The sequence below is a fragment of the Lissotriton helveticus genome, chromosome 7 (genome assembly GCF_964261635.1).
Source record: "Lissotriton helveticus chromosome 7, aLisHel1.1, whole genome shotgun sequence".
Classification (NCBI taxonomy): domain Eukaryota; kingdom Metazoa; phylum Chordata; class Amphibia; order Caudata; family Salamandridae; genus Lissotriton; species Lissotriton helveticus.
In genome coordinates this window covers 498,489,332-498,515,060 of record NC_136068.1, presented here as the reverse complement: position 1 = coordinate 498,515,060, position 25,729 = coordinate 498,489,332, and the positions used below count along the sequence as shown (strand labels likewise).

Genomic DNA, 25,729 nt, shown 5'->3' with positions numbered 1-25,729 from the left:
CTAAAAGCTGTTTATTACACTTGACCGCCCCTCCTTTCTTACCCCCCCCCCCTTCTTCTTATGTTTGTAGGGGAATACCGGTGTTGGCCCCTCTCTCACCAGGGTTTCTTCTAAATCCCAAAGCCCCTGCCTCCTAAGGTCCTGTTTAGACCTCAACTGATATCGGTTTCTGGTGCCCGCTATTTCCCCACCACCTGACACTGCCCCTGACACTGCCCCCTTTGGCTGTTTTGAGCCCCTTCCTGTATTGCCCGGAGGATTGGCCACAGTAATGTTAGTGGATCGATTTTCACCTTCACTCACTACTTCTACCTCCATACAGGCACTCCCACTTAGAACCCCCTTAGCAGCAGCCTCACGCTCCCTTGGGCTTGAAGAGGGGTAGTAGTCCCAGCAGTCCCAGCAGACCGGACCTTTTGCTCGAAAGATTAGCGCTGCTCTTGAACGCTGCCAGTGATCACGGCTATAGAATAGCCTCGTATTTTTAAAGCTGTCAATTGAAGGGATCACAGCAACCTCCGTGAGACTGCAGCGGCTCCCGGTGTTTCTAACTCGCCTCCGCTCTCCTGCTCTCCGTTCTCCTGCCTCCGGCCGGACACACAGCCAAGCGTTGCGTGAAACGTCGCATGAAGCGTAATGCCGAGACTGCATCCCTTGAGTCCGGATCCAGATCCAGGGTCCTAGTGCCTGGAGCGTTCTCTCCGGAAAAAACAAAAGCGAAAGCAAACAACTCAATTTTGCTTAGTAAGAAGCAACTAAAGCATTTTCTGTTCTCACCGTGTAAAACTGCGGTGGTTAGCCGATGCAATCATCGTTATGCCGGTAATTCTCAACGTATTACGGTGTCGAGGCGGGGGAGCTCCGCAGCAGCCGCTAGCCTGCCGCCGCCATGTTCCTCCACACTTGGCATTCCTGGTATTAGAACACTGAGCATAATCTCCACCGAAACAGGGACAACAATGTGAAATTCCTCTCAGTAAAACTGGGTCACCACAGTTATTTCCATTCCAGGGGATTTAACTCAGAATTACTCAGTACTTGCAGGTCGTTACTATGCGGTAATCTTAATTTCATATGCAAACTATCCGCCCATTCAATACTGTGCATCTCATAATGAGGGCCTTAGGATTTATTAGAAAGTCTTTTTATACTCTGTTCTATTTCAGTTGTAGCTTGTATTCTATGAATTCGTGCCCCCTTATGAGAAACATCATTTTATAGTCTTACTGTAAAGCAACAGTCTATGGGCTGTATAATTTAAAGTAAGCACTGGGGACGCTAAGTTAAGAGACAGAATTATCCACAGGTTTTGGGATGACTCGTGTCTTAAGTAGTTAAAGAGCTGGAGCAGGGATAATTTACCACCAAAGATAGTAGCACTAAATGGTTGTTTGTCTCTGGGACGTTGATGACGTAGTGCTTTTGACTGGAAATATTGCAGTATTGATCGGCAAATGTAAAGTAAGCAGTTGAACATAACTTAGTAACATACACAAAGCAATATGATAATACCTTTAAATCAAAATCACGTCGCTGTAAAGCAGCACAAAAATACAGTAGCTCAAAAAAGAACAGAACACATCATCACCACAACAACATGCCAAACAACAAATATTCACAAAACATCTTGTTGCATATCATTACCTCCATAATCCTATTTTTATAATAACGTATTAAAAGGTGTTCAGAGGATGCACTGCCATAATTTACCACTAGGCATATGAAAAAGTGCCAATCAAAAATGTTTTCTGATCTAACTCAGAGTGCTTTAACTTTGAGATAAAAACCTAAAACTAAAAATTTTTAAGAGTTTCCATTAAAAAAAGAAACCACCTATATTTTGTTATATAGTTCCTTTCTGGAAATTGGTTTTATGCTAGCATTGCTTGTATGTTATAATATTTTTTCTTTGATGCACGTGCAGCTCTCAAATGCCCATTAGCTGTCATGTGTCCCATTCAATACAACTTTAAAATAAAATAAGTAAAAGTACATTACCTCCTCATCCATCTTCCCCGATATAGTCCTTACCTGCAAGATATCATCTCCGTCCTGCAGAGCCTGTTCTTTAGCTGATTTAAAAAAAAATCCTCCCAACATGGCTGCTAATGAAATTAAATGAAAAGGGGTTTTGTTGAGTGCGATTGCTGCCCTCGGGTGTCCAAGCGCTAAAAGAAAAGGATAGTGCCTCATGATACAGTAAACTTAGGAGTTAGATTTGTTGTGTAAAGAGGAAGGTTTTGAGCTGCTTGCAAAAAGATGACAGGTTAGAATTGGATCTTAGGTGAAGAGGGAGCGAGTTCCATAGTTTAGCAGCGTTGTAGGTAAAGGACCTACCTCCAGCTCTTGATCTCCTAATCCGAGGAACTACGGCCAGGAATGCATTGGCGGAACAGGGATGTTTTCTGGGATGGTAAGGGGAAAGCAGAGGGTGGTTGATCTTGGGGCCAGTTTTCCAGAAGGCTTGGTGGGAGATGCACATGGCTTTGAATTTAATTCTCTCCTTAACAGGGAGCCAGTGCAAAGTCCTCATCCCAGGTTCTACTGGCGCTCTTCGTGGAAGCTGGAGCAGCGTGCGTGCAGCACAGGTCTGAGTCCGCTGGAGTTTTTGCAGGACATATTCCGGTGCCCCTATGTATGAATGAATGAATGAATGAATACCTTCTTCTATAGCGCATGGCTACTCTTGAGCATCCCAGCGCTGTAAGACCAAGGGAACAGGAAGACACTATTGAAACAAGTGTGTCTTTAAACGCTTCCTGAAAGCGAGATGATTAGACTCATGCCTGATGTTATCTGGGAGTGCGTTCCATTCTTTAGCTGCATGCACAGAGAGCCGGCGGCCACCCATCCGCGCCAGCTTTATCCTGGGAACTACCAACAAGTTCCGCTGGTTGGATCTCAGAGATCTCACTGATCGATGGCGACAGAAGAGAGGATCCAGAATCTGCGGTCCAGCGCCATAGATGGACTTATGCGCCAAGCACAATGTTTTGAAAGTAATCCTTCCCTTGATGGGTAGCCAGTGGAGATGTTGAAGTGCGGCTTTCGCTGAGCATCTTTTGGGGACTTTCATGAGCAGCCGAGCGGCACAGTTCTGCACCGATTGCAGAATTTTTATGGTGCCGACTGGAGCTCCCATATAGACGGCGTTTGCATAATCCAGCCGCGACAAGATCAGCGACTGGACCAGCAATCGTCTGGCTTCGAATGGCAGGAGGTCTAGGACTTTTTTTAAGACTCTCAACAGCCCGTAGCAGGTTGCAGCTACCTTTTTAGCCTGATAGTGAAAACCAAGGGAGGAATCTAGCCAGATCCCCAGGCTTTTTATGTGAGTCTTGGGTGCTGGGGGGGGTCCCAGGCAGTGAGGCCACCAAGGGTCCAAATTAATTGGGGCTTTGTAGCCCAGAAGCATAATGTCAGTTTTAGTCCCATTTAGCTTCAAACAGGAGGAGGTCATCCATTCCAGAACCTTGGTGAGACACGGCATAAGATAAGGCATTACTAAAATCAAGTCTGGATTGAATTAAGCCTTGTTATTAAGGGCAAGCAAACAGTTTTTGAGCCAATACCTTCCTGTAGGAGGACTAAAGCACCACAGCACCAGTATGTTGCTTTTGTTTTTTCTACAGACAACCTAGCCACGGTAAGCTGCTTGTAGGCAAACGGCAGCCTTCCTCACCTTTAAGAAAGGCAGTTGTCTTTTAGAAATGGTAGGCCCTAGTTAACCCCTAAATTGTAAGGCATGTTCCAGTGCAATAGGTCTCGAATTTGCGAGTGTTTGAGCTATTGGCATTGTAAATGACGATGTCTTTTTATTTATTTGTTTTCAAAACCTGCAAGCAGTGCGTAAATACGCACTTTGTGCTTCTAGTAGTTGCTTAATAGAAGCAAGGCTGACAGTAACTGTGCCTCTTTTACAGTCAGCCTTGCTTCTCGTAAGCAAGGACTATAAGTACAAAGAGCATGTTTACACATCGCTTGAGCTTTTGAAAACAAATAAATAAAAGACATTGTCATTTACAATGCCAATAGCTCAAACTTTCGCAAATGCGAGACCTATTGCATTGCAAATGCTTGTTGAAAGCAGCTATTATATCAGCTGGGTTGCGTCTTCAATAACCCGTCTTCGTGATCAGGATAAAATTCAGGATAGATGCGGGAGGTGGCGAGGGTCTCGGGAGCCCTGTGCTCACGCGGCCATCTCGCATGCGCGCGAAGCTCCTCCTCCAGCTTTAAGTTTTTAAGCTTTTGTGTGTGCAAGTGCGTTGTCTTTGATGTTAATGTGACCGTGCCCCTTCACTTTGTAATGTTTTTGGAAGGTGTTTGTCTGGTTCTGCATGCAGTGTTAGTAAGAGTGTTCTTTATATGTGGCTTGTTAGCTGGCCCGTATTTGCAGCTCCTTCGTTGTGTGTGCGTCCTCAGCTTTAAGCAGTGGCCGGCGTGATTCTGTGCCTGCGAGGGCTGGTTTGAGGCCCGCGTGTTGTCTTTCACGTTAACGTGTGTACGCTGCGAGTGCCCTGCGTGATCCCGTGCTTGCGAGGGCTGCTTTGAGGCCCCGTCTGAGCCCCGGAGTCCAAGTAAATTGTGAAGTGTCTTTGATCGTATTGTACGCTGCCTGCCTTCAGTGTCCGCTGGAGCCGTTGGAGCGTGAATGTCGCGGTCAGTGAATGTGGCGCTTGTGCGGCCCTTTATTATTTTTCTACCTGCAGCCACTTGTGAGAAATGTAACGTAACAAAATAAGTGAAGGTTTATTCTGTTAGTGTAAATTGTAGGCAGTATGTTAAGGATCCGTGAATGTGGCACAGCTTGTTGTTTGTAGAGGTACGTGAGAAGTGATCAGAACAGCAAGGCGGAGCGTGAATGTTTGCCCACATTGGTCGCGAAAGCCGCGCCCCTTTTTTTTACTTAATTGCAGTGCAACCCCCTGTGACAACACTGATGCCCACAAAGTTAGCAGCGCGCTATATATCCGTAATGTCGCGTCATGAGAACGGCACGGTGGAGCGTGAATGTGTGCGCACATTGCTGGCGCAAGCCGCACCCCTTTTTATTATAATTTTGGTTTATCCCCGTGTGACAACGCTAACGCTTATGCCCACAAAGGTTGGTACGCACTATATATGATTAACGGCGCCTGATGGCGCGCAGCTTGGTTTGAAGGTGGAGCGTGAATGGGCTTGCACATTGCTTCTGAAAGGCGCGCTACTGAAGTACGCGGCCATTTTTTTAAATTTGTGGCACGCCCCTCTGACAACAGTGCACGCCCACAAAGTAATAATGTGAAGTGTAGTTTGACACGGCCTCGCCCACTACACGCCAACGCCCAAGTGGAGTTTGACACGCCCACGCCAACGCCCACAAGGGACTACTTTACCCCTAAGGTTCTTTGACCTTTCTAATGTATATGGTGGCCAGCTGTATAGCCTATGTCCATCTGCTGCAACTACCCTTTACAATGGTGTATTGGGTGTTGTGATTGTTGCTGTGCTTCTTGAGTTTACCTGCCTCAAAGGTTTCAGCTCTCTCTTTATAATAGTAGTATAGATACATACTAGCAGCATGTGGTACAGAAGACAGAAATATATTTTTATCTAATAAAAAATGGTGCATTTTTTCTGTATTATTAAGCCCATTAGGCCACTTACTATCGAATTCCAGAATCATTTTCGTTTCTAATTGCCTTAATAGTAACTCTCTGTTTCCACCTCTCCTTAGTTTTGGAATTGCTCCTACCACAAAGTATTTTAAGCAAGCCACATCATTGTTGTGTGTACTTTTGAAGTGGCGAGCCACCGGATAGGCCGGATCACTATGTAGGATGGCCCTAAGATGTTGCAATATTTTGATGTGGACCTGTAGCTTGGTACTACCAATGTAGTTCAAGCCACAGGTAAAAGTCAAAACATATACGGCTTATTCAGTCTTACAATTAAAACTGCCAGTGATGGGTATTTCTTGTGTGCAAAATGGAGTGGAATAATGAGTAGCATTTAGGCCGAATTTACAAGCTCTACAATTAGAACATTTGCGAAAACCCTTCATTGGTTGGAGCCAGGAAATATTATGTTTCAACTCCGGGGCGGCCTTGTCCAAGACAGTCCCCATATTCCTGGCTCATCTAAAAGTAATAGTTGGAGTCTGTGGAAGTCTGGAATTAAGTACATTGTCAGTTAGTATGATAGGCCAGTTTTTCTTTATTATGGCTTTTAATTGTCCGTCTTCGCTGCTAAATGTAGTTATCAATCGTGGACAGTCTTTAATACATGTTGGATTGATAGATGTTACTTGTGTTTCTGTCTCAGTATCTATAGGATCACTGATCCTAAAAAGGCTTTCTCTCGTTCTAAGTTTGGCCTTATCAATAGCCTGTTTTAATACTGTATCAGTGTATCCACGTGCTTTAAACCGTGTGACCATTTCATTAAGGCAAAGATCGAAATCATTTGTAGAGCTGCATATTCTTTTTAATCTAAGGATCTCACCATACGGGATGCTTGATATTAAATGCTTCGGATGCATACTAGTTACATGAAGCGTAGCATTTCCCGGAGTGGATTTTCTATGTAATGTTGTTTGAATGGAGGAATTATTGATGTAAACCTCTACATCTAAGAATTGCATGCAGGTCTTATGAATATGAGCAGTGAAATGCAGGTTTAAGGAATTAGTGTTTATGTGTTGTACAAACTTGAGTGCTTGATCTTCACTTCCCAGTCGTAGGATAAAAATGTCATCTATATATCTCAGATAACATTTGATGTTCTCATCCACCCAAGTTTTGTATTGAGCAGCAAGGACCTGTTCCTCCCACCAGCCAACGTGTAAACACGCGTAGCTGTGAGAGAAACAGGCCCTCCTTGCTCCTCCTCTCAGTTGTTTGAACACATCCTTGCCAAATACGAAGAAATTATTGTGGAGGCCCCATTCAATGAGGCACACAATAATCTTGTTATGTTCATAGTATTCAATTGGTCTATTGGCTAGAAAGTGTTGGACTGCAGCCAATCCCTGTGAGTGATCAATGCTCGTGTAGAGAGACTCCACATCTAACGTCAGTAAAAGCATGTTTGAATTCCATTCCAGGTTTTTAATTTTTTCTAAGAAATCACTAGTATCTCTTACAAAGCTGGGTAAGTTCTTCACTATATCCTGCAGAAAATAATCTATATATTCTCCTGCCTTTATATATATTATATATATATCTATATATATACTACTATTTTAAAGAGAGAGCTGAAACCTTTGAGGTGGGTAAACTCAAGAAGTACAGCACCAATCACAACACCCAATACACCATTGTAAAGGGTAGTTGCAGCAGATGGGCATAGGCTATACAGCTGGCCACCATATACATTAGAAAGGTCAAAGAACCTTAGGGGTAAAGTAGTCCCTTGTGGGCGTTGGCATGGGCGTGTTAAACTCCACTTGGGCGTTGGCGTGGGTGTGTCGTGGGCGTGTCAAACTACACTTCACAATATTACTTTGTGGGCGTGCACCGTTGTCAGAGGGGCGTGGCAGAACATCGTTGTCAGAGGGGCGTGCCACAAATAAAAAAAATGGCCGCGTTCTTCAGTAGCGCGCCTTTCAGAAGAAATGTGCAAGCCCATTCACGCTCCACCTTCAAACCAAGCTGCGCGGCATCAGGCGCCGTTAATCATATATAGTGCGAACCAACCTTTGTGGGCATAAGCGTTAGCGTTGTCACACGGGAATAAACCAAAATTATAATAAGAAGGGGTGCGGCTTGCGCGAGCAATGTGCGCGCACATTCACGCTCTACCTTGCCGTTCTCATGACGCGACATTACGGATATATAGCGCGCCGCTAACTTTGTGGGCGTCAGCGTTGTCACAAGGGGTTGCACTACAATTAAGTAAAAAAAAATGGGGCGGTTTTTGCCACCAATGTGCGCAAACATTCACGCTCCGCCTTGCCATTCTGATCACTTCTCACACGTACCTCTCCAAACAACAAGCTGCGCCGCATTCACGGATCCTTCCCATACTGCCTACAATTTACACTAACAAAATAAACCTTCACTTATTTTGTTACGTTACATTTCTCACAAGTGGCTGCAGGAAGAAAAATAATAAAGGGCCGCACAAGCGCCACATTCACTGACCGCGACATTCACGCTCCAACGGCTCCAGCGGACACTGAAGGCAGGCAGCGTACAATATGATCAAAGACACTTCACAATTTACTTGGACTCCAGGGCTCAGACGTGGCCTCAAAACAGCCCTCGCAAGCACAGGATCACGCAGAGCACTCTCAGCGTACACACGTTAACGTGAAACACAACGCGCAGGGCCTCAAACCAGCCCTCACAAGCACGGAATCACGCCGGCCACTGCTTAAAGCTGAGGACGCACACACAACGAAGGAGCTGCAAATACGGCCCAGCTAACAAGCCATATATAAAGAACGCTCTTACTAACATTGCATGCAGAACCAGACAAACACCTTTCAAAAACATCACAAAGTGAAGGGGCACGGTCACATTAACATCAAAGACAACGCACTTGCACACACAAAAGCTTAAAAACTTAAAGCTGAGTATGCACACAGAACTAAGGAGATGCAAATACGGGATAGCTAAGGAGGCACATATAAAAACGCTGTTACTAACACTGCATGGTTCTAAATCAATTTATTCTACGGCCACATTCAAATTAATCAAAAAATGTTGTATACCGGTTAATCTTACAATAAATTACAATTTAGCATTACAAACATTACACACATAACATTTCATCCCCGGACAACGTCCGGACTGGCTGCTAGTTATATCATAAAAGAATACATTAGAAACAAGGAAAAACAACAGCAGAACATGTTTTAAAACTGTTTTCATGCTTAGCAGTTAGCACAAACTCTCATATAGGACTGAAATCACATACAGCTCCCAGGCTGCATTGCAGAAACATAGCCTAAAAAGGCTGAAAAGCTAACTCATAGCAACATAGAGATAAACTGGGACCGTGCCTTTAAGGCAGTCATGACCCCCAGCTTCCCATCATGCCTCAGGGGTGACAGTTAGGTCAGTTGTTCTTTCCGGCTCCTTCAGGAAGGATCCTGGTTACACAGCTCCATTTTTTTCTGATTTTAGTCCGAAATAATTTTCACTTTTTAGGAATTTCTTTACTTACTTCGACGTCTTTCATCTCTTGAAGTGAGGTTCTGTCTATTTTGACAGTTTTTTGGCATTTTTTCCACTCAGAATGCCTTCTCTTTTTGATCCCTGCCCTTCTTGTGGAAAAAAGAAGGCCAGGTCAGACTCTCATGAGGTCTGTATTCTTTGTTTGCCTAAGAACCATGACCCTAAGGCTTGTCCTCATTGCCAGACCCTGTCCAAAAGAACTTTAAAGGACAGAGAAAGGATTTGTCTTTATGGGCTGGCAGAAAAGACTTCCAGATGCAGGTCACCGGTTAAGAAGGGCTCCAAGAGGGCGAGATCTACTTCCAGAAGCAAGGTCCCCCGTCCTTCTACTTCAGCGTCGGGTTTGGCGCTGAAAAATCTATCACCGGTGGGTCATTTGTCCAAGAAAAGGCCATCGACAGCGGGCTCACCATCGAGAAGACATCGACATTCAGGTACGTTGTCCACGTCGAAGACTCGTGATTCTCCGCCGTCGTCAACTCGGCGACGATCCGCATCGAGGAGCAGAAGCCCTCCGCCATCTTCAACTCGGCAGCGATCGGCGTCGGGGAGTGTCAGCCCTCCGCCGTCGTCAACTCGGCGACGATCGGCGTCGAGGAGTACAAGTCCCCCGCCGTCGTCAGCTCGACGTTCGGCGTCAAGGGCAGGTACCCATCCGTCATCGTCAGTCCATCGACGATCGACATCGAGGGTCAGGAGTCCTCTGCCATCGTCAACTTGGCGACCATCGGCGTCGAGGATCGGGACCCCTCCGCCGTCGTCTCGATGACGATAGGCGTCGAGGATTCGCAGCCCTCTGCCGTCGTCTCGACGACGATCGGCGTCGAGGAAGAAGAGCCCTCAGTCGTCTTCAACACGGCGACGATCGGCGTCGAGGAGCAGAGGTTCTTCATCTGCATGACGATCTTTGGCGTCGAGGAGCAGAACTCCTCCGCCGTCGTCGGCTCATCGACGTTCGACATCGAGATGAAGTGATGTTCAGACGTCGTCTGCGAGTTACTCGACGTCAAGGAACAGGGAAAAGTTGTCGAGACCAGGTCCAACAACAGACCGAAGATCGACATCGAGAAGGAGGTCCAGGTCAGCGCCTAGAGGCACACTCCCGATGTCAAGGCCCACTTCATTGAGGTCTGGAGGAGGATCGGTGGTTCTGTTAACGGAATCAGCGTCACGCCATTCTTCCTCTCATTCATCTAGACATCCTTCAACAAGACCTGCCTCTCCAGAAAGGCGTTCAAGCAGACCGAGTCATAGGTGTCCTTCACAGCACAGGGTAGCTTCCCCTGCTGGGCACTTGTCTCCAAGATGGCTCCTTCCCCTGCATCACTGGAGTAAGGATACAGGAGCAACACAGCGGATGCAAGAGTATGCCAGTCTTCTTCATAGGTCACCTCTACAGAGACTGGTACAGGAAGTGGACAGATCGCATTCGCCCAGGCGTGAGAAGCGAAGGGGCAGATCACGGAAGCGCATAGTTCCCATCGCAAAAGAAGACGGTCACTTACGTGGCCTTCTTCAACTCGATCCTTGAAGAGGGACTATTCTCCCACCCTATCGGACAGCCCTCTGTCTAGAGTGTCTCCAATAGATGACATCAACACCTACCATGATGTGCTTCAGAGAGGGGCTCAGAAGCTAAACATCGAGATGTCAACACCTCAGGTGGCAACAACGGTTATCCTTGAAACTCTGCATCAGAGAGCAACCTCTTGTCCGTTACTTCCCCTGGTTCCTGGACTTCTGGAGCCAGTAATGGACATTTTCCTGACTCCAGCTGCGATTAAAGCTGCTCCGGCTAGGATTCAGAAGAAGTACAAGCCTGCCTCCACAGACCCTGTGTTCTTTAAGACCGATCCGCCTGCGGATTCTGTTATAATCGCGGCAGCGAGGAAGACTCATGCTGTGGCTGCATCTTCGTCGGTCCCTCCCGATAAAGAAAGTAGGTCCCAGGACTCTTGGGGATGTAAAGTGCGCGGTTCTGCTGCATCGTCACTGAAAGTCTCCAGTGCAGCAACCTTATTAGGTCGCTATGACAGGGCCTTGTGGGACTCCTTGGACTGCTTCAAAGAGAAGTTGCCAAAAGAGGATCAAAAAGACTTTGAGGAGGTCATCACGGAAGGGTCGCTTGTTGCCAACCAAGTGATCAGCACGGCCGTGGATGGTGCTACACTGTCGGAGCACTCTCATGCCCATGGGATTTGCGCCAGGAGATCTTCCTGGTTGAGGCTGACAGCTCTGAAATCAGATGCCCAACAGAGAATCCTGAATCTCCCTTTTTCCGGCTCCTCCCTGGCACTCATACCAATGAGGAGATGGGTAGGATGAAGGCGGAGCTTGACACCCTCAAAGCCGTTGGATTGGAAAAGAAAATGAGTTTAAACGTCGCTACATACCCAACCAACGCAAGGGCTACCAACAGAGGGTTCAAACCCCTCAATGGTCCCAGAGTAAAAGCCAAGACAAGTCGCAGTATCAAGGCCATAAATCCAACAGAGGTAGAGGAGGTCACCAGCAGCAGTCCTCTAACACGGCCAGATCAGCAGGGAAGCCATGAGCAGCAGCTTCCTCTAGCGCCATTGCCCACTCCAGTGGGAGGAAGTGCTTCACATCATCTGGAAGAGTGGTGCAGCATCACAAAAGATCGTTGGGTGCTAAGTGTCAGGGTCGGGGCCCGCACCAGAAAGACCAATATCCACAGAAGCGAAGATAGTGCCCCTCCACTCACGTAGGGTACAGCCACCTCAAACCATCAAGGCACACTAAAGGTAGGCCAATACCCCAAGGAAGTGAAGAGACCCAGATGGACCACCGAGACTCTAATAGGCAGAAGGAGACGGGGTCAATCCGAATATCAGATGTTCCTGTAGAAAAAACAGACACACATAGAACATGGAAATCACTCTGAGGCTACTTATACTGTGTTATTGAAGAGCAACATAATATTTTATAGACTAGTACCATATGCTTTCCCGTACTCACTTTGGAAGATAGTCCCAGGATGACATCAGGTCTCTCGAAAAAAAAGAAATGTCTCAAAGAGTAAACAAAAATAATGTCCTGTCTCAAGGCACAACCTGTGCATATAAGGGATGTACTTGGTAGAGGTGATTAACCACCTCGTATCCGCAAAGTCCAAAGTAAGAAGTGAACAACCTAACTAACTATCTTATGTTGTCCTTGTTTGTGAGAAATTTCACCATATGTCAAAAAACAAACAACAGCAACTCAGGTGTTCGTCGTCTGCCCGACCGGCAGAAAGTGAAATCCAGCGAGAGGCGGAATTGACGAACAGCGCTCCTTGCGCTTGAACAATAAAGCCTTCAGATTTTTTTTTATTTTCATCAGCGCGTCCTCGTGCTCGTTTGGGGAGCTGGTTGTGTTTTAATGAAATGCCGCAGGGGCCGGCGAGCAGCTAAATCCAATAAAGAGGCAAAAACAGTTTTGTATGCAACCTCGTACAATGGGGTAAGTGGATTCCGGCCAGTTGAACAAAGTGTTCTGCAGAACGGTAAAAAATGATGGCAGGTTCCACCGGGACCTAGCGCTCACAGCAGCAGGGGAGAGAGAGAGCACAATGGCAGGTTCCAGCACGACCTATGGCTCACAGCAGCAGGGGAGAGAGAGAGCACAATGGCAGGTTCCAGTGCGACCTAGCGCTCACAGCAGTAGGGGAGAGAGAGAGAGCACAATGGCAGGACAAACAGCACACCGGGAGTTAGGATTTATCGCCACAGAGATTCTCATAACAACAGGAACTCACAGGCAGGAAGAGGGTCGTCCTAACAAAAAGCCAAGCACCTGAAAACGGGAGCAGGCAGCTTATATGCTGCAAATGTCACCTGACCTCGAACCAGTGCAGCATGGGAAAGCCTATAAGTAAGTAGCCAACACAGTGCATTATGGGAAGGGTAGTCTTTTAGGTATCAAGGAAGGACAATGTACAGGAAGCCTGGCGGTTAACACTAAGTATACTGCACAATGGATACACACTACGTTTTCGTGTGCTTCCAAAGGACATTCCTCCGAAAAGATCTCGTCCTCACCAGTTAAAGTTGCTGCGGCAGGAAGTGATAACCCTTCTGCATAAAAAGGCCATAGAAGAGGTTACTTCCGCGCAGCGAGGGAAGGGAGTTTACTCCAGTTACTTTCTTGTGCCCAAAAAAATAAAAAAACAGACACCCAGATATAAAATTCAGCATGGCTAGCAGTAATACGCGCTTAACATTCCTTGACGTAGAAGTATTTCATCAGAACAGTGAGTTGGCTACAACTCTATACCGTAAAAAAACAGACAAAATTACCATCCTCCATTACCGGAGCTTCCACCCACAGAGTCTGAAACAAAATTGACCATACAGTCAATTGCTACGAATCAGACGTAATTGCTCGGGAAAGGAGGATTATCTAATAAATGCAGAAGTGTTGTGTGACCAACTCGCCAAAAGAGGATACCCCAAAAAAATGTTAAAACACGCGACTAAATGCGCTTGGTTCACGCCCAGGGAAACTTTACTAGTGAAAAAAGAAAAAAAGCCACTAGAACAATTGGTGTGTGTGACCACATATGGCCCACTCACCAACAAATTCAAATCAATAATCTTAAAAAACGGGCATTTATTGTCGAATTTGAATATTCCATTTCCCAAACCGATGTTTGCACTGAGAAAAAACAAGAACATAGGACAGCAAATAATCAGGGCTGACTTAGGCATCTCTCAAACGAAGAGTGACTTACGCACACTATGGAAGTTAGATCCAGTGATGGGCCATCACAAGTGTGGAACGTGCATATCGTGCGCAAGCACCATTGAAGGCTCCTTGTTTGAACACAATACCATTAGATGGACACATACTGAGTTCACTAATTGCAAAAGTAAAAACATTGTCTATGTAATTATTTGTCCTTGTGACAAACTTTACATTGGCAAAACCACACAACAAATTGCACAAAGATTGGCCCAACATCGATCAAGGATCAAACAAAAGGTACTGAACGCACCAATGGTCCAACACTGTATAGACCAAGGCCACTCAGAAAGAGATTTAAAATGGTCAGTATTGTCAAAGATAAAAGCTCCACCTCGAGGAGGAAACGTTGAAGCACTACTATTAAAGAGAGAAGCATATCTGATTTTGAAATATGACTGCGTGAGTACAGGTTTGAATGAATATGGAGAATGCTACAATCAGTAAACAGGTCAAATGTAACACTGATCACTGCAAAAATCTGTCTTTTCTTAAAAAATGTCTCAAGGACTAATCCAAATTCTGGACTACATGTCCCAGAAGCGCTAAGTCACATGTCTAGTCTTAAGAAGTCATGTGATCGCAATAATCACTCACACGAGTGAACTTGTGGCAGACAGAAGCACCAACCTTGAACACTGCAGGTAAATGCCGTACGCGCCCGCCAAAAAATAGCATTTTTGTACAGGATACAAATCCTTCAACAAAAGTTTTTTCTGCCTCCATAGCACACGCGGCATTTTTTGAAGGAGATTGAAAAAAGGTAGCGCCCCACCCACCAAAAGCCCGGCGCCCGGCATGTTTGCGATTTGAATGAAGTATGTGCACGGCATTTTGGTAAACAACGCATAAGATTCATCACAAATGCGGTAAATGTGTCATGCTAAATTAAAATCCTCCTTACCCCCGCAGCATAAACGGCGATTCACAAACAAAGTAAAAGAGGTGGCGCCCCTCCCTTCTTGGGAAAAGCACGGTGCTCCGCGCCATGGTAACCAACATTAAGTAAGTGCACGTTACTTTGGCGGCTTGCCTACGAGCTTTACCTGCAGATTTCACAGTGAGTGAAATTAAAAAATGCTCAATTATTATTGCAGATATTAATGAACTTCCAAACCAAACAATAAGAAGTACAGACTGGAAGACATGTATTGCTCGAAAATTACGTGAGTTATATTCTAAAAATTCCTATAGAGTAACGGTCATATAGTCCCTGTGAACAACAAATATAAACAATTTAATTGTTTGTATTGCAGAACACAGGAAAGTATTTCAGCCAAGATCCCTTGAGAAACGGATCAAATCTGCATACATTTCCACAATAAGGTAACAAGAAACTTTAAAATCGAATAAACTAGTGACGATGTACATGAAGGTCCCACACTAAAGTCCATTCCCTTACATCCATACAGGTACCCAATCCAAAGCCCTGAAGAAGAGCCCGATAAGTAAAATACGGACTCGGAAACGCGTCGGCTTCCCACACATTCGCCTTAATTCCGAATGTTTTCTTTCTCGCATAAGGCTTGTTAAATATGTCACATGAACCGATGTAAACAAAAAGCGAATTGCATGCCTCTGCGATACCAGACCAGACTTGTAGTAAAAGTTGTATCATAGTGGCCTGGTTGAAGTAGTGAATAGGGTACTATCACGAGAAGTGACAATATTGATTTATGGATATATGTTTGCAAAAACGGTCAAAAGTATTTAATGTTTGTATTTTGTATTGCAATAATTGTTTTCTAAACTTGTAAATAATTGTTTTTCAGCACTTGTAAATATATGCCTCTGTGCAGGACAACGAGTAAACCTCGGACTTTTTTCTAAATATGGTTAAAAAACTTTCTTTCCAATATCCTATAAAGAACAAGTAAAGCGCCCAAGGATTGAACACCTTAGGGTGAAATTCTGCTCTAAAAAATAAAGTTGCAGAACAAAAACAGTGACCGGGTCTTTCTTTTGAAAAAAACATTATATATTGTCCTACCCGGCCACAGTATAGGACACAACCCCATGTGTAGTAAAATTGATAGAGCGGTAAACTCTCCGCGAGGGTCAAACACACGAATAAGTGTGGTATAATTATTTACACGGAATAACCTCCAGAAGCAGGCTGAAAACCAGCCTGTTCAGATATGTCCGAGGAAGAAACCCTGTCTTTCACAGAGGCTTATACAAAGAATTTGATCGCAGGACCTTCACCTTTTTCGTCACTCAAATTGAGCTCTAATGCTCAACAACAGAATGAGACAGATAAATTGACTCGCTTGAGCAAAAAACACGTGAGAACCGAACTCCACGGTCATTTTTTGTTCCAACACTTAAAATCAGGGACAATACCTTGGGGACTCCAAGTGAAGAACGTGCCAGTGGTCTTTACAGACGACCCAGTTTACAAAAAAGGTTTTAGTTTCATAGCTACTAAATGTAGTCGGGACCTAATGGTCCACACAGTTTAAACTGCCCAAAGAATTTGCGCTAAAGAACAGGAGGAAATTGACGCTTTAACAAAGGCCATTAATGACAACCATAGTACCTCAGAAGCGAAAGATTTGTTGGAAAAGATAGACAAAGATCTTCAAACATTCAAGGACAGTACGATTAATTATAGAATAAACAAGTTTGAGAAAAATCTTAAATCATTCAACATAGAGACTGTGTATCCATACCTAAGGGAAGACTATTATACACAACAAGAGTCACGCCGTGCCCTGTCCCAGTACCAGGGAAGATCAAAAAAACGTTTTCTGACATTTTCAGAAAGCTCATCCTCCGATATCTCCGGTGATTCAAACCCCGGCGAAGGAACATCAAAACGCCAAAACACTTTTTTAGACAAGGGCGAGGGGAGAGGCAGAGTCAGGTTCAAAACCCCACCGCAAACATGGGACATGAGAACCCGCAACAAGAACTACTACAAACAATAAAGGAGTCTTCCATCATTAATCTTTCTTCAAAAATACTTACCACTGCGGAAACATCTGTCCTTGAGCTCGGGATAAAATTTGTCCCCAGCACAAATACAGATATTGTCAAGTTAAAAATAGAAGCACAAGAACTGTTCAGAAAAGTCAGATTGAAAGCTTTTTTTCATGACAAAGAGAACAATAGGATATCAGAACCATCAAATCTCTCAAATAAGTCGTCTTTCACTCCTACATCCCAAATGGTTCCAAAACAAATTCTAGCATTCGAACAAGTAGTTCTTTCCTCACTCACGCAGTTAGGGAAACAAAGGCACTACCTTAAAAAAAACATCACAAAAGACCAACAGTAAGCCATTAAACAACTCAGTGCAGATACATCAATAGTGGTCAAGCCGGCCGATAAAGGGGGTGCCCTAGTGCTATGGCAAAAAGAAAAATATGTAGAAGAGGCAAATAGTCAAATAGGAAACACGGAATGGTACAGGAAATTAACAGAAGACCCATCTAACATGATTCAAAATGAAATTCAAATAAAATTAAAACAAGGTCTGGATGATGGCATATTGGGCCCAAAAGAATTTGACTACTTGAGTAAGAAAAATCCGCGAGTACCGGTAATTTATTTCTTACCAAAAGTACACAAAAATTTACAACAGCCCCCCGGAAGACCAATAGTCTCGGTGTGATTCCATCTTAGAGCCTCTTGCTAAATATGTCGATGTGTTCCTGAAACCATTCATGTGCGATGTCAGGTCGTATATAAAAGATACAGCAGACTTTATCACCAAAATTGAAGGCTTAAATTTTGACGATCAACAAGAGCTAATGGTGACGTTTGACGTCAATTCCTTATACACACAAATTCCCCAAGAGGAGGGACTTGAAGCAATTGAACTCTTCTTAGACACAAGGCCCAGACCCCATAGAGTCCCAACAAAATTCATAATTGAATTGGCAAGTCTGGCACTAAAACGAAATTTCTTCAGATTTATGGACACCTTCTATATGCAGGTGAAGGGCACCACCATGGGGTGTCCTTATGCCCCAGAGATGGCGGTGCTCTTCATGGCACTATATGAGGAACGATTCATCTTTCAGAACAATCCTTATAGCATACATATCGTTAGATGGTATCGCTATATTGATGATGTCTGGTGCCAGTGGAGAGGAACCGAGACACAATTGACTGAGTTTCATGAGTGGTTGAACAACAGACACCCAGATATAAAATTCAGCATGGCTAGCAGTAATACGCGCTTGACATTCCTTGACGTAGAAGTATTTCATCAGAACAGTGAGTTGGCTACAACTCTATACCGTAAAAAAACAGACAAAAACACCATCCTCCATTACCGGAGCTTCCACCCACAGAGTCTGAAACAACATTTACCATACAGTCAATTGCTACGAATCAGACGTAATTGCTCGAGAAAGGAGGATTATCTAATAAATGCAGAAGTGTTGTGTGACCAACTCGCCAAAAGAGGATACCCCAAAAAAATGTTAAAACACGCGACTAAAAGCGCTTGGTTCACGCCCAGGGAAACTTTACTAGTGAAAAAAGAAAAAAAGCCACTAGAACAATTGGTGTGTGTGACCACATATGGCCCACTCACCAACAAATTCAAATCAATAATCTTAAAAAACTGGCATTTATTGTCGAATTTGAATATTCCATTTCCCAAACCGATGTTTGCACTGAGAAAAAACAAGAACATAGGACAGCAAATAATCAGTAAACAGGTCAAATGTAACACTGATCACTGCAAAAATCTGTCTTTTCTTAAAAAATGTCTCACGGACTAATCCAAATTCTGGACTACATGTCCCAGAAGCGCTAAGTCACATGTCTAGTCTTAAGAAGTCATGTGATCGCAATAATCACTCACACGAGTGAACTTGTGGCAGACAGAAGCACCAACCTTGAACACTGCAGGTAAACGCCGTACGCGCCCGCCAAAAAATAGCATTTTTGTACAGGATACAAATCCTTCAACAAAAGTTTTTTCTGCCTCCATAGCACACGCGGCATTTTTTGAAGGAGATTGAAAAAAGGTAGCGCCCCACCCACCGAAAGCCCGGCGCCCGGCATGTTTGCGATTTGAATGAAGTAAGTGCACGGCATTTTGGTAAACAACGCATAAGATTCATCACAAATGCGGTAAATGTGTCATGCTAAATTAAAATCCTCCTTACCCCCGCAGCATAAACGGCGATTCACAAACAAAGTAAAAGAGGTGGCGCCCCTCCCTTCTTGGGAAAAGCACGGTGCTCCGCGCCATGGTAACCAACATTAAGTAAGTGCACGTTACTTTGGCGGCTTGCCTACGAGCTTTACCTGCAGATTTCACAGTGAGTGAAATTTAAAAAATGCTCAATTATTATTGCAGATATTAATGAACTTCCAAACCAAACAATAAGAAGTACAGACTGAAAGACATGTATTGCTCGAAAATTACGTGAGTTATATTCTAAAAATTCCTATAGAGTAACGGTCATATAGTCCCTGTGAACAACAAATATAAACAATTTAATTGTTTGTATTGAAGAACACAGGAAAGTATTTCAGCCAAGATCCCTTGAGAAACGGATCAAATCTGCATACATTTCCACAATAAGGTAACAAGAAACTTTAAAATCGAATAAACTAGTGACGATGTACATGAAGGTCCCACACTAAAGTCCATTCGCTTACATCCATACAGGTACCCAATCCAAAGCCCTGAAGAAGAGCCCAATAAGTAAAATACGGACTCGGAAACGCATCGGCTTCCCACACATTCGCCTTAATTCCGAATGTTTTCTTTCTCACATAAGGCTTGTTAAATATGTCACATGAACCGATGTAAACAAAAAGCGAATTGCATGCCTCTGCGATACAAGACCAGACTTGTAGTAAAAGTTGTATCATAGTGGCCTGGTTGAAGTAGTGAATAGGGTACTATCACGAGAAGTGACAATATTGATTTATGGATATATGTTTGCAAAAACGGTCAAAAGTATTTAATGTTTGTATTTTGTATTGCAATAATTGTTTTCTACACTTGTAAATAATTGTTTTTCAGCACTTGTAAATATATGCCTCTGTACAGGACAACGAGTAAACCTCGGACTTTTTTCTAAATATGGTTAAAAAACTTTCTTTCCAATATCCTATAAAGAACAAGTAAAGCGCCCAAGGATTGAACACCTTAGGGTGAAATTCTGCTCTAAAAAATAAAGTTGCAGAACAAAAACAGTGACCGGGTCTTTCTTTTGAAAAAAACAAAAAAAGATCAGGAGCACAAGTTCAGACCAGTCCTGGACCTTCGCTTGCTGAACAAAGTCATTGTCAAGGAAAAGTTTCACATGTTGGCCCTTCATCAAATATGTCCACATCTACAAGCAGGAGATTGGATGTGTTTGGTGGACCTCCAAGATGCGTACTTCCACATACCTATCATTCCACGTCATTGCAGATACCTTTGATTCGTGGTCGGCAGCAAACACTATCAGTACAAGGTCTTACCCTTCAGACTGAAATCTGCCCCACGAGTCTTTACCAAGTGCATGGCAGTGGTGGCGGCCGCCCTACACAGAAAGGTCTGTTCGTCTACCCTTACTTAGACGATTGGCTCCTCAAAGGGTCATCGCCTCAAAAAGTAAGGAAGGATTTCCAAGTCTGTCTAAATCTGCTCCACAGACTGGGTCTTCACGTGAACATGGAGAAGTCAGTCCAACAGCCTACCCAGACAATACATTATTTGGGAGCGACTTTGGACTCAAACAAAGGAAGAGCGTTTCCTTCGGCAGAGAGACTTTCCTCAATGCAGCAGAAATGCAAAGCTCTGCTTCAGACAGATCGCCCAGCAGTCCGACAGGTGGCATCTCTACTGGGGTCAATGGCCTCCTGCATATTTCTCATTCCCAACGCCAGGCTCACAATGAGACCGTTGCAGCAAGATCTGGAAAACAAATGGGACCAAGCAACGGGTAGCTGGGAGGACCGGATTTTTCTCTCACAAGCAGCAAAATCGTCCATCATGTGGTGGACTCGACAGCAAAACCTGTTGGTGGGAGTCCCTTTCCATCAGCCAGTTCCAGTGCAATCTTTGATAATTGATGCATCTCTGCAAGGATGGGGAGCACACATGGGTGCCTTCAGATGCAGGGCTGGTGGTCCGCAAAAGAGCAGGCCTACCACATAAACATGTTGGAGTTACGGGCAGTCCATCTTGCTCTGAAAGCTTTTTGGCCGTCGATCACGTCCAACTCGATCCTGATCCAAACAGACAGCACAACCACCATGTATTATCTAAACAAACCGGGTGGTACGCGCTCACGCCCTCTCTCCCTGGAGGCTCAAGCGATCTGGCACTGGCTGCTGGCTCGGAACCTCTCCATAGTGGCGGTGCACCTTCCGGGAGAGCAGAACGTAAGAGCAAACGTGCTCAGTCGGCACTTCGAAGATCAGCCAGACTGGGTGCTGCACGACAAGGTGTTGGCGGATATTTTCCAACAGTGGGGTGTCCGTCAATAGATTTGTTCGTAGACGACAAGAACAAAAAATGATGCGCCTTCGCATCCAGATTCCACCGTCCATGGACAAGGGGGAATGCGCTTTTGATGGATTGGTCAGAGGCATTTGCATACGCCTTGCTTCCTCTGCCTCTTATCCCGAAGGTGGTGTCCAAGTTCATCAGATCCAACATGAAGATGATTCTGATAGCTCCGGACTGGCCACGTCAGTGGTGGTACCCGGACCTTCTGCAGATGTCGGTACTTCCCCACAGGAGACTACCTTACAGAGCGGACCTGCTGACCAAGATGGACGGGAAGATTCTCCATCCCAAACTTCCTTCGCTGAACTTAGCAGCATGGCTCCTGAGGTCCTACAATATGGACACTTGAATCTGCCGAGGACTCCATGCACATTCTGAAAGAGGCTAAGAGGCCTTCCACAAGAGCGTTGTGCTCGTTTAAGTGGAAAAGATTCTACCTATGGTGTGTTGCGAATCATTTTGACCCTACAAAGGGGCAGGAGGATGTGATTCTTCCTTACCTACTTTATTTGGCTAAAGCGGGTTTGAAATATGCCTCGATCAGGGTTCATTTATCAGCCATTACGGCATACAGAAAATCACCCAACCAACCTTCTTTTTTCCAAATGCAGGTAGTCAAGGATTTCCTACAGGGGTTGAAGAAAGTGTATCCCCGGTTCGAACTCCTTCTCTTCCTTGGGAATTGAATCTGGTGCTGTCTAGATTCATGGGTCCTCCTGTAGAGCCTATTCATAAAGCCACATTGCAGCACCTGACGTGGTAGGAATAACATCAGCGCGAAGAGTAAGTGAAATCCAAGCGGTGTGTGCAAAAGAACCATATACTGTGTTTCACCACAACAGGGAAGTGTTACGGTCTCACCCTGCTTTTTTGCCAAAGGTTATATCTGATTTCCATATTAACCAGTCAATCTCCCTACCGTCCTTTTTTCCCAATCCCGCAACTCCTGCGGAGAGGTCACTCCACTCTTTGGACCTTAAAAGAGTGCTCAAATTCTATTTGAAGGGTACAAAGAGCATAAGGAAATCAGATAAATTTTTTCTGAATTATGGTGCCATGAGAACAGGTTTTCCAGCCTCCAAAAGATCCATTTCAAGATGGATAGTGTCCTGTATAAAATTGGCCTATCAGTTGGCACATAAACCCCTTTTGTTGTCTCCTAAAGCACATTCCACTTGGGGAAAGGCGGCTACAGTGGCTTTCTTGCATGATGTTCCCATGTCACAAATTTGCAAGGCAGCAACCTGGAGATCAGTTCATACTTTCACAAGGCATTATTGACTAGAATCCGATTCCAGGGCGGATACTCAAGTGGGTCAGGCCTCCTTGAAGAATCTATTTGGATAGTAATGTATCTATCCAGGCTTAGTAATCTGCGCTGGTTGGTTAATTTACTGTTCTGTTTCCTTTGCCCGCAGGGGGATGAGCTGAGGCTCGCTATTCTATTCTAGTGCTTATGACTATTGATGAGGATCCCCTGAAGAGAAGGATTAGTTACTTACCTGTAATCCTAGTTCTCTTCCATGGGTATCATCATCAAAGTCATAAGCAACCCTCCCTCCTCCCTGGGCAAAGGATCACTGTATTTTTAAGAAGAAGGTAATGTCAACTCTTAGGGCCTGATTCTGATGCGGGTTGGAAAGCTTCCCGACCGAATCGGTTTGGAAATGTTTTCCGACCCACTCGGATCGGGAGAGTCCGACCGACGGAGTACGATGCATCCGGATGCTTTCTGATACGATTTGATTGGACTCCCATTGACTTCAACGGGGGCATATGTTCCTAACCGCATCATAATTGGGCCCTCGGTTGGAAAGACACGTTCCCGATCCGATTTAGAAGGAGCAAATGCTGTTAGGAGGCCTTCCTAACCGCATCAAAATCAGGCCCTAGGTGGGAATGCTTTCCTAACCGCATCAGAATCAGGCCCTTTGTGTTATGCCTTTTCGAGTCACCGCAAAGAACAACTGACCTAACTGTCACCCCTGAAGCATGATGGGAAGCTGGGGGTCATGACTGCCTTAAAGGCACGGTGCCAGTTTATCTCTATGTTGCTATGAGTTAGCTTTTCAGCCTTTTTAGGCTATGTTTATGTAGAGCAGCCTGGGAGCTGTATATGCTTTCAGTCCTATATGAGAGTTTGTGCTGACTGCTAAGCATTAAAACAGTTTTAAAACATGTTCTGCTGTTGTTTTTCCCTGTTTCTAATGTATTCTTTTATGATATAACTAGCAGCCAGTCCCAACGTTGTCCGGGGATGAAATGTTATGTGTGTAATGTTTGTAATGCTAAATTGTAATTTATTGTAAGATTTCACGGTATACAACATTTTTGGTTTAATTTGAATGTGGCCGTAGAATAAATTGATTTAGCACCATGCAGTGTTAGTAACAGCGTTTTTTATATGTGCCTCCTTAGCTGTCCCGTATTTGCATCTCCTTAGTTCTGTGTGCGTCCTCAGCTTTAAGTTTTTAAGCTTTTGTGTGTGCAAGTGCGCTGTCTTTGATGTTAATGTGACCGTGCCCCTTCAGTTTGTAATGTTTTTGGAAGGTGTTTGTCTGGTTCTGCATGCAGTGTTAGTAAGAGCGTTCTTTGTATGTGGCTTGTTAGCTGGCCCGTATTTGCAGGTCCTTCTTTGTTTGTGCGTCCTCAGCTCTAAGCAGTGGCCGGCGTGATTCCGTGCCTGCGAGGGCTGGTTTGAGGCCCCGTGCACACACAACGAGACAGCTAAGGAGGCACATTAAAAAAACGCTGTTACTAACACTGCATGGTGCTAAATCAATTTATTCTACGGCCACATTCAAATTAATCTCTAATAAAAGAGAGAGGGACCCAATACCAAAGGGATAGGGTACCAACAATAGACTTTATGTCAAATAGAAATTCCCTTTGGGCACATTAAGTAAAAAGACATCAACTCATCTAAGACAAAATAACCAACAAATATTCAAGCGTAAAAACTAAGACAATGCATAAGCTACAAAATTATGAAAAAACGATCAGTTCAAAATGCACAGTTTATTTATACATAAAAATAGTTAAAAAAGACAGATTAAAAATATTTAATAAAACTTGGGAACACAATTGGGTACAATTAATGTATTGGAAATGGGTTTCTGATCATTACCGTACAGCATGATTTGTCTACATTTCATTTTATGCTCAGCCAATCAGCATCCCCCATTAAACCCATCAGTTCCTTCAGAGGGAAAATGTTTTGTGAAAAAACCTGCAGAGATCAAATGTCGTTTTTGTCGTGCTCCAATAAGCTCACACTCTTGCTTCCGTAATATGTGCTTCTACAGTTCCTGAAATCACAGTACATCTCCTATAATAATCCTAAATCTCCAGTCTTTCTCTGACTGTGTTGTTTGCTTATCAGCCAGGTTCACCGTCATTGGACCAGAGCAGCCTGCCATTGCAGAGGTGGGAAAAGACGTCATCCTTGGCTGCCACACCTCTATCCCTGCTGAGCTGAGGGAGGTGCGATGGTTCCGAATCCAGGCCAACTATCCCTTCATCATCAACCTGTACGAGAGGGGCAAGGTGCAGCCGACATGTGAACTCCCGCGATACTTGGGAAGGATGGAGCTTATGAAAGAAAACATCACTCGCGGAGATGTGGCCCTGAAGCTCCTCAATGTCTCCCTTGAGGATGAGGGCACATACCGTTGCTTCCTTGAAACAGACACCTACTTTGAAAGTGCAGAGTTTGAACTGAGAGTTACAGGTCAGCCGCCTACCTTTCCCTCAGTTTTTTTAATCGTATTTGTTGCATTTGTGTATTTTAACATGTATTTTTCCACCCACAAGAGCTTAGTTTCTTTTCGGGATATTACATTGGATTACTAAAGGTTGCATACAGGTGACTGCTGCGGGAAGAGCTAGGTGTTTGTTCAGGGCTTAAACTAAAGAGAGGCTTGACAAGACGGAAAAATACAAGTATGCTCTGCTCAAAGGGGCAGACATACCATACCCTAAGATGGTGTGTTCACCTCTAGAGGTGAAGAAGCGACTCCAATTAACTGTACCAAGCTGGCCTTCCTTGCACCGAGGGACCTTTTAACAACATATGTAGGGGCGTGATGCTTCAGTTCCTTTTTAGGTGGACCTGGGTGTGCAGCACGAAAAGGCCAACGGTTGTAACTGATCTATGTAGGCAAAATAAGAACTTCAAGTTCATAGCATGCATGGCTGTAGATTCACATGCTTTGCACACTCCTGCCGTCTAGTGTTGGGCTCAGATGTTACAGACGCTTTTCCTTCAAAGAAGTTTCAAGTCCCACTGTGTTGTATGATTCCGCCCTCAGTATTCCAATGTGTTTAAGCATCTACTAAACCCTTAGAT

At 44.5% G+C, this 25,729-nt stretch overlaps 1 protein-coding gene across 1 annotated transcript in view; it reads left to right on the top strand.

Moving 5' to 3' along the window:
- Window positions 1-25,729, top strand: part of LOC144768676 (butyrophilin subfamily 2 member A2-like) — a 341,821-nt gene that overhangs the window by 125,781 nt on the left and 190,311 nt on the right. Inside the window, exon 4 of the mRNA XM_078652503.1 lies at window positions 24,764-25,111. Coding sequence (XP_078508629.1) covers window positions 24,764-25,111 — 348 coding nt within the window. The remainder of the gene's footprint in view (window positions 1-24,763; window positions 25,112-25,729) is intronic.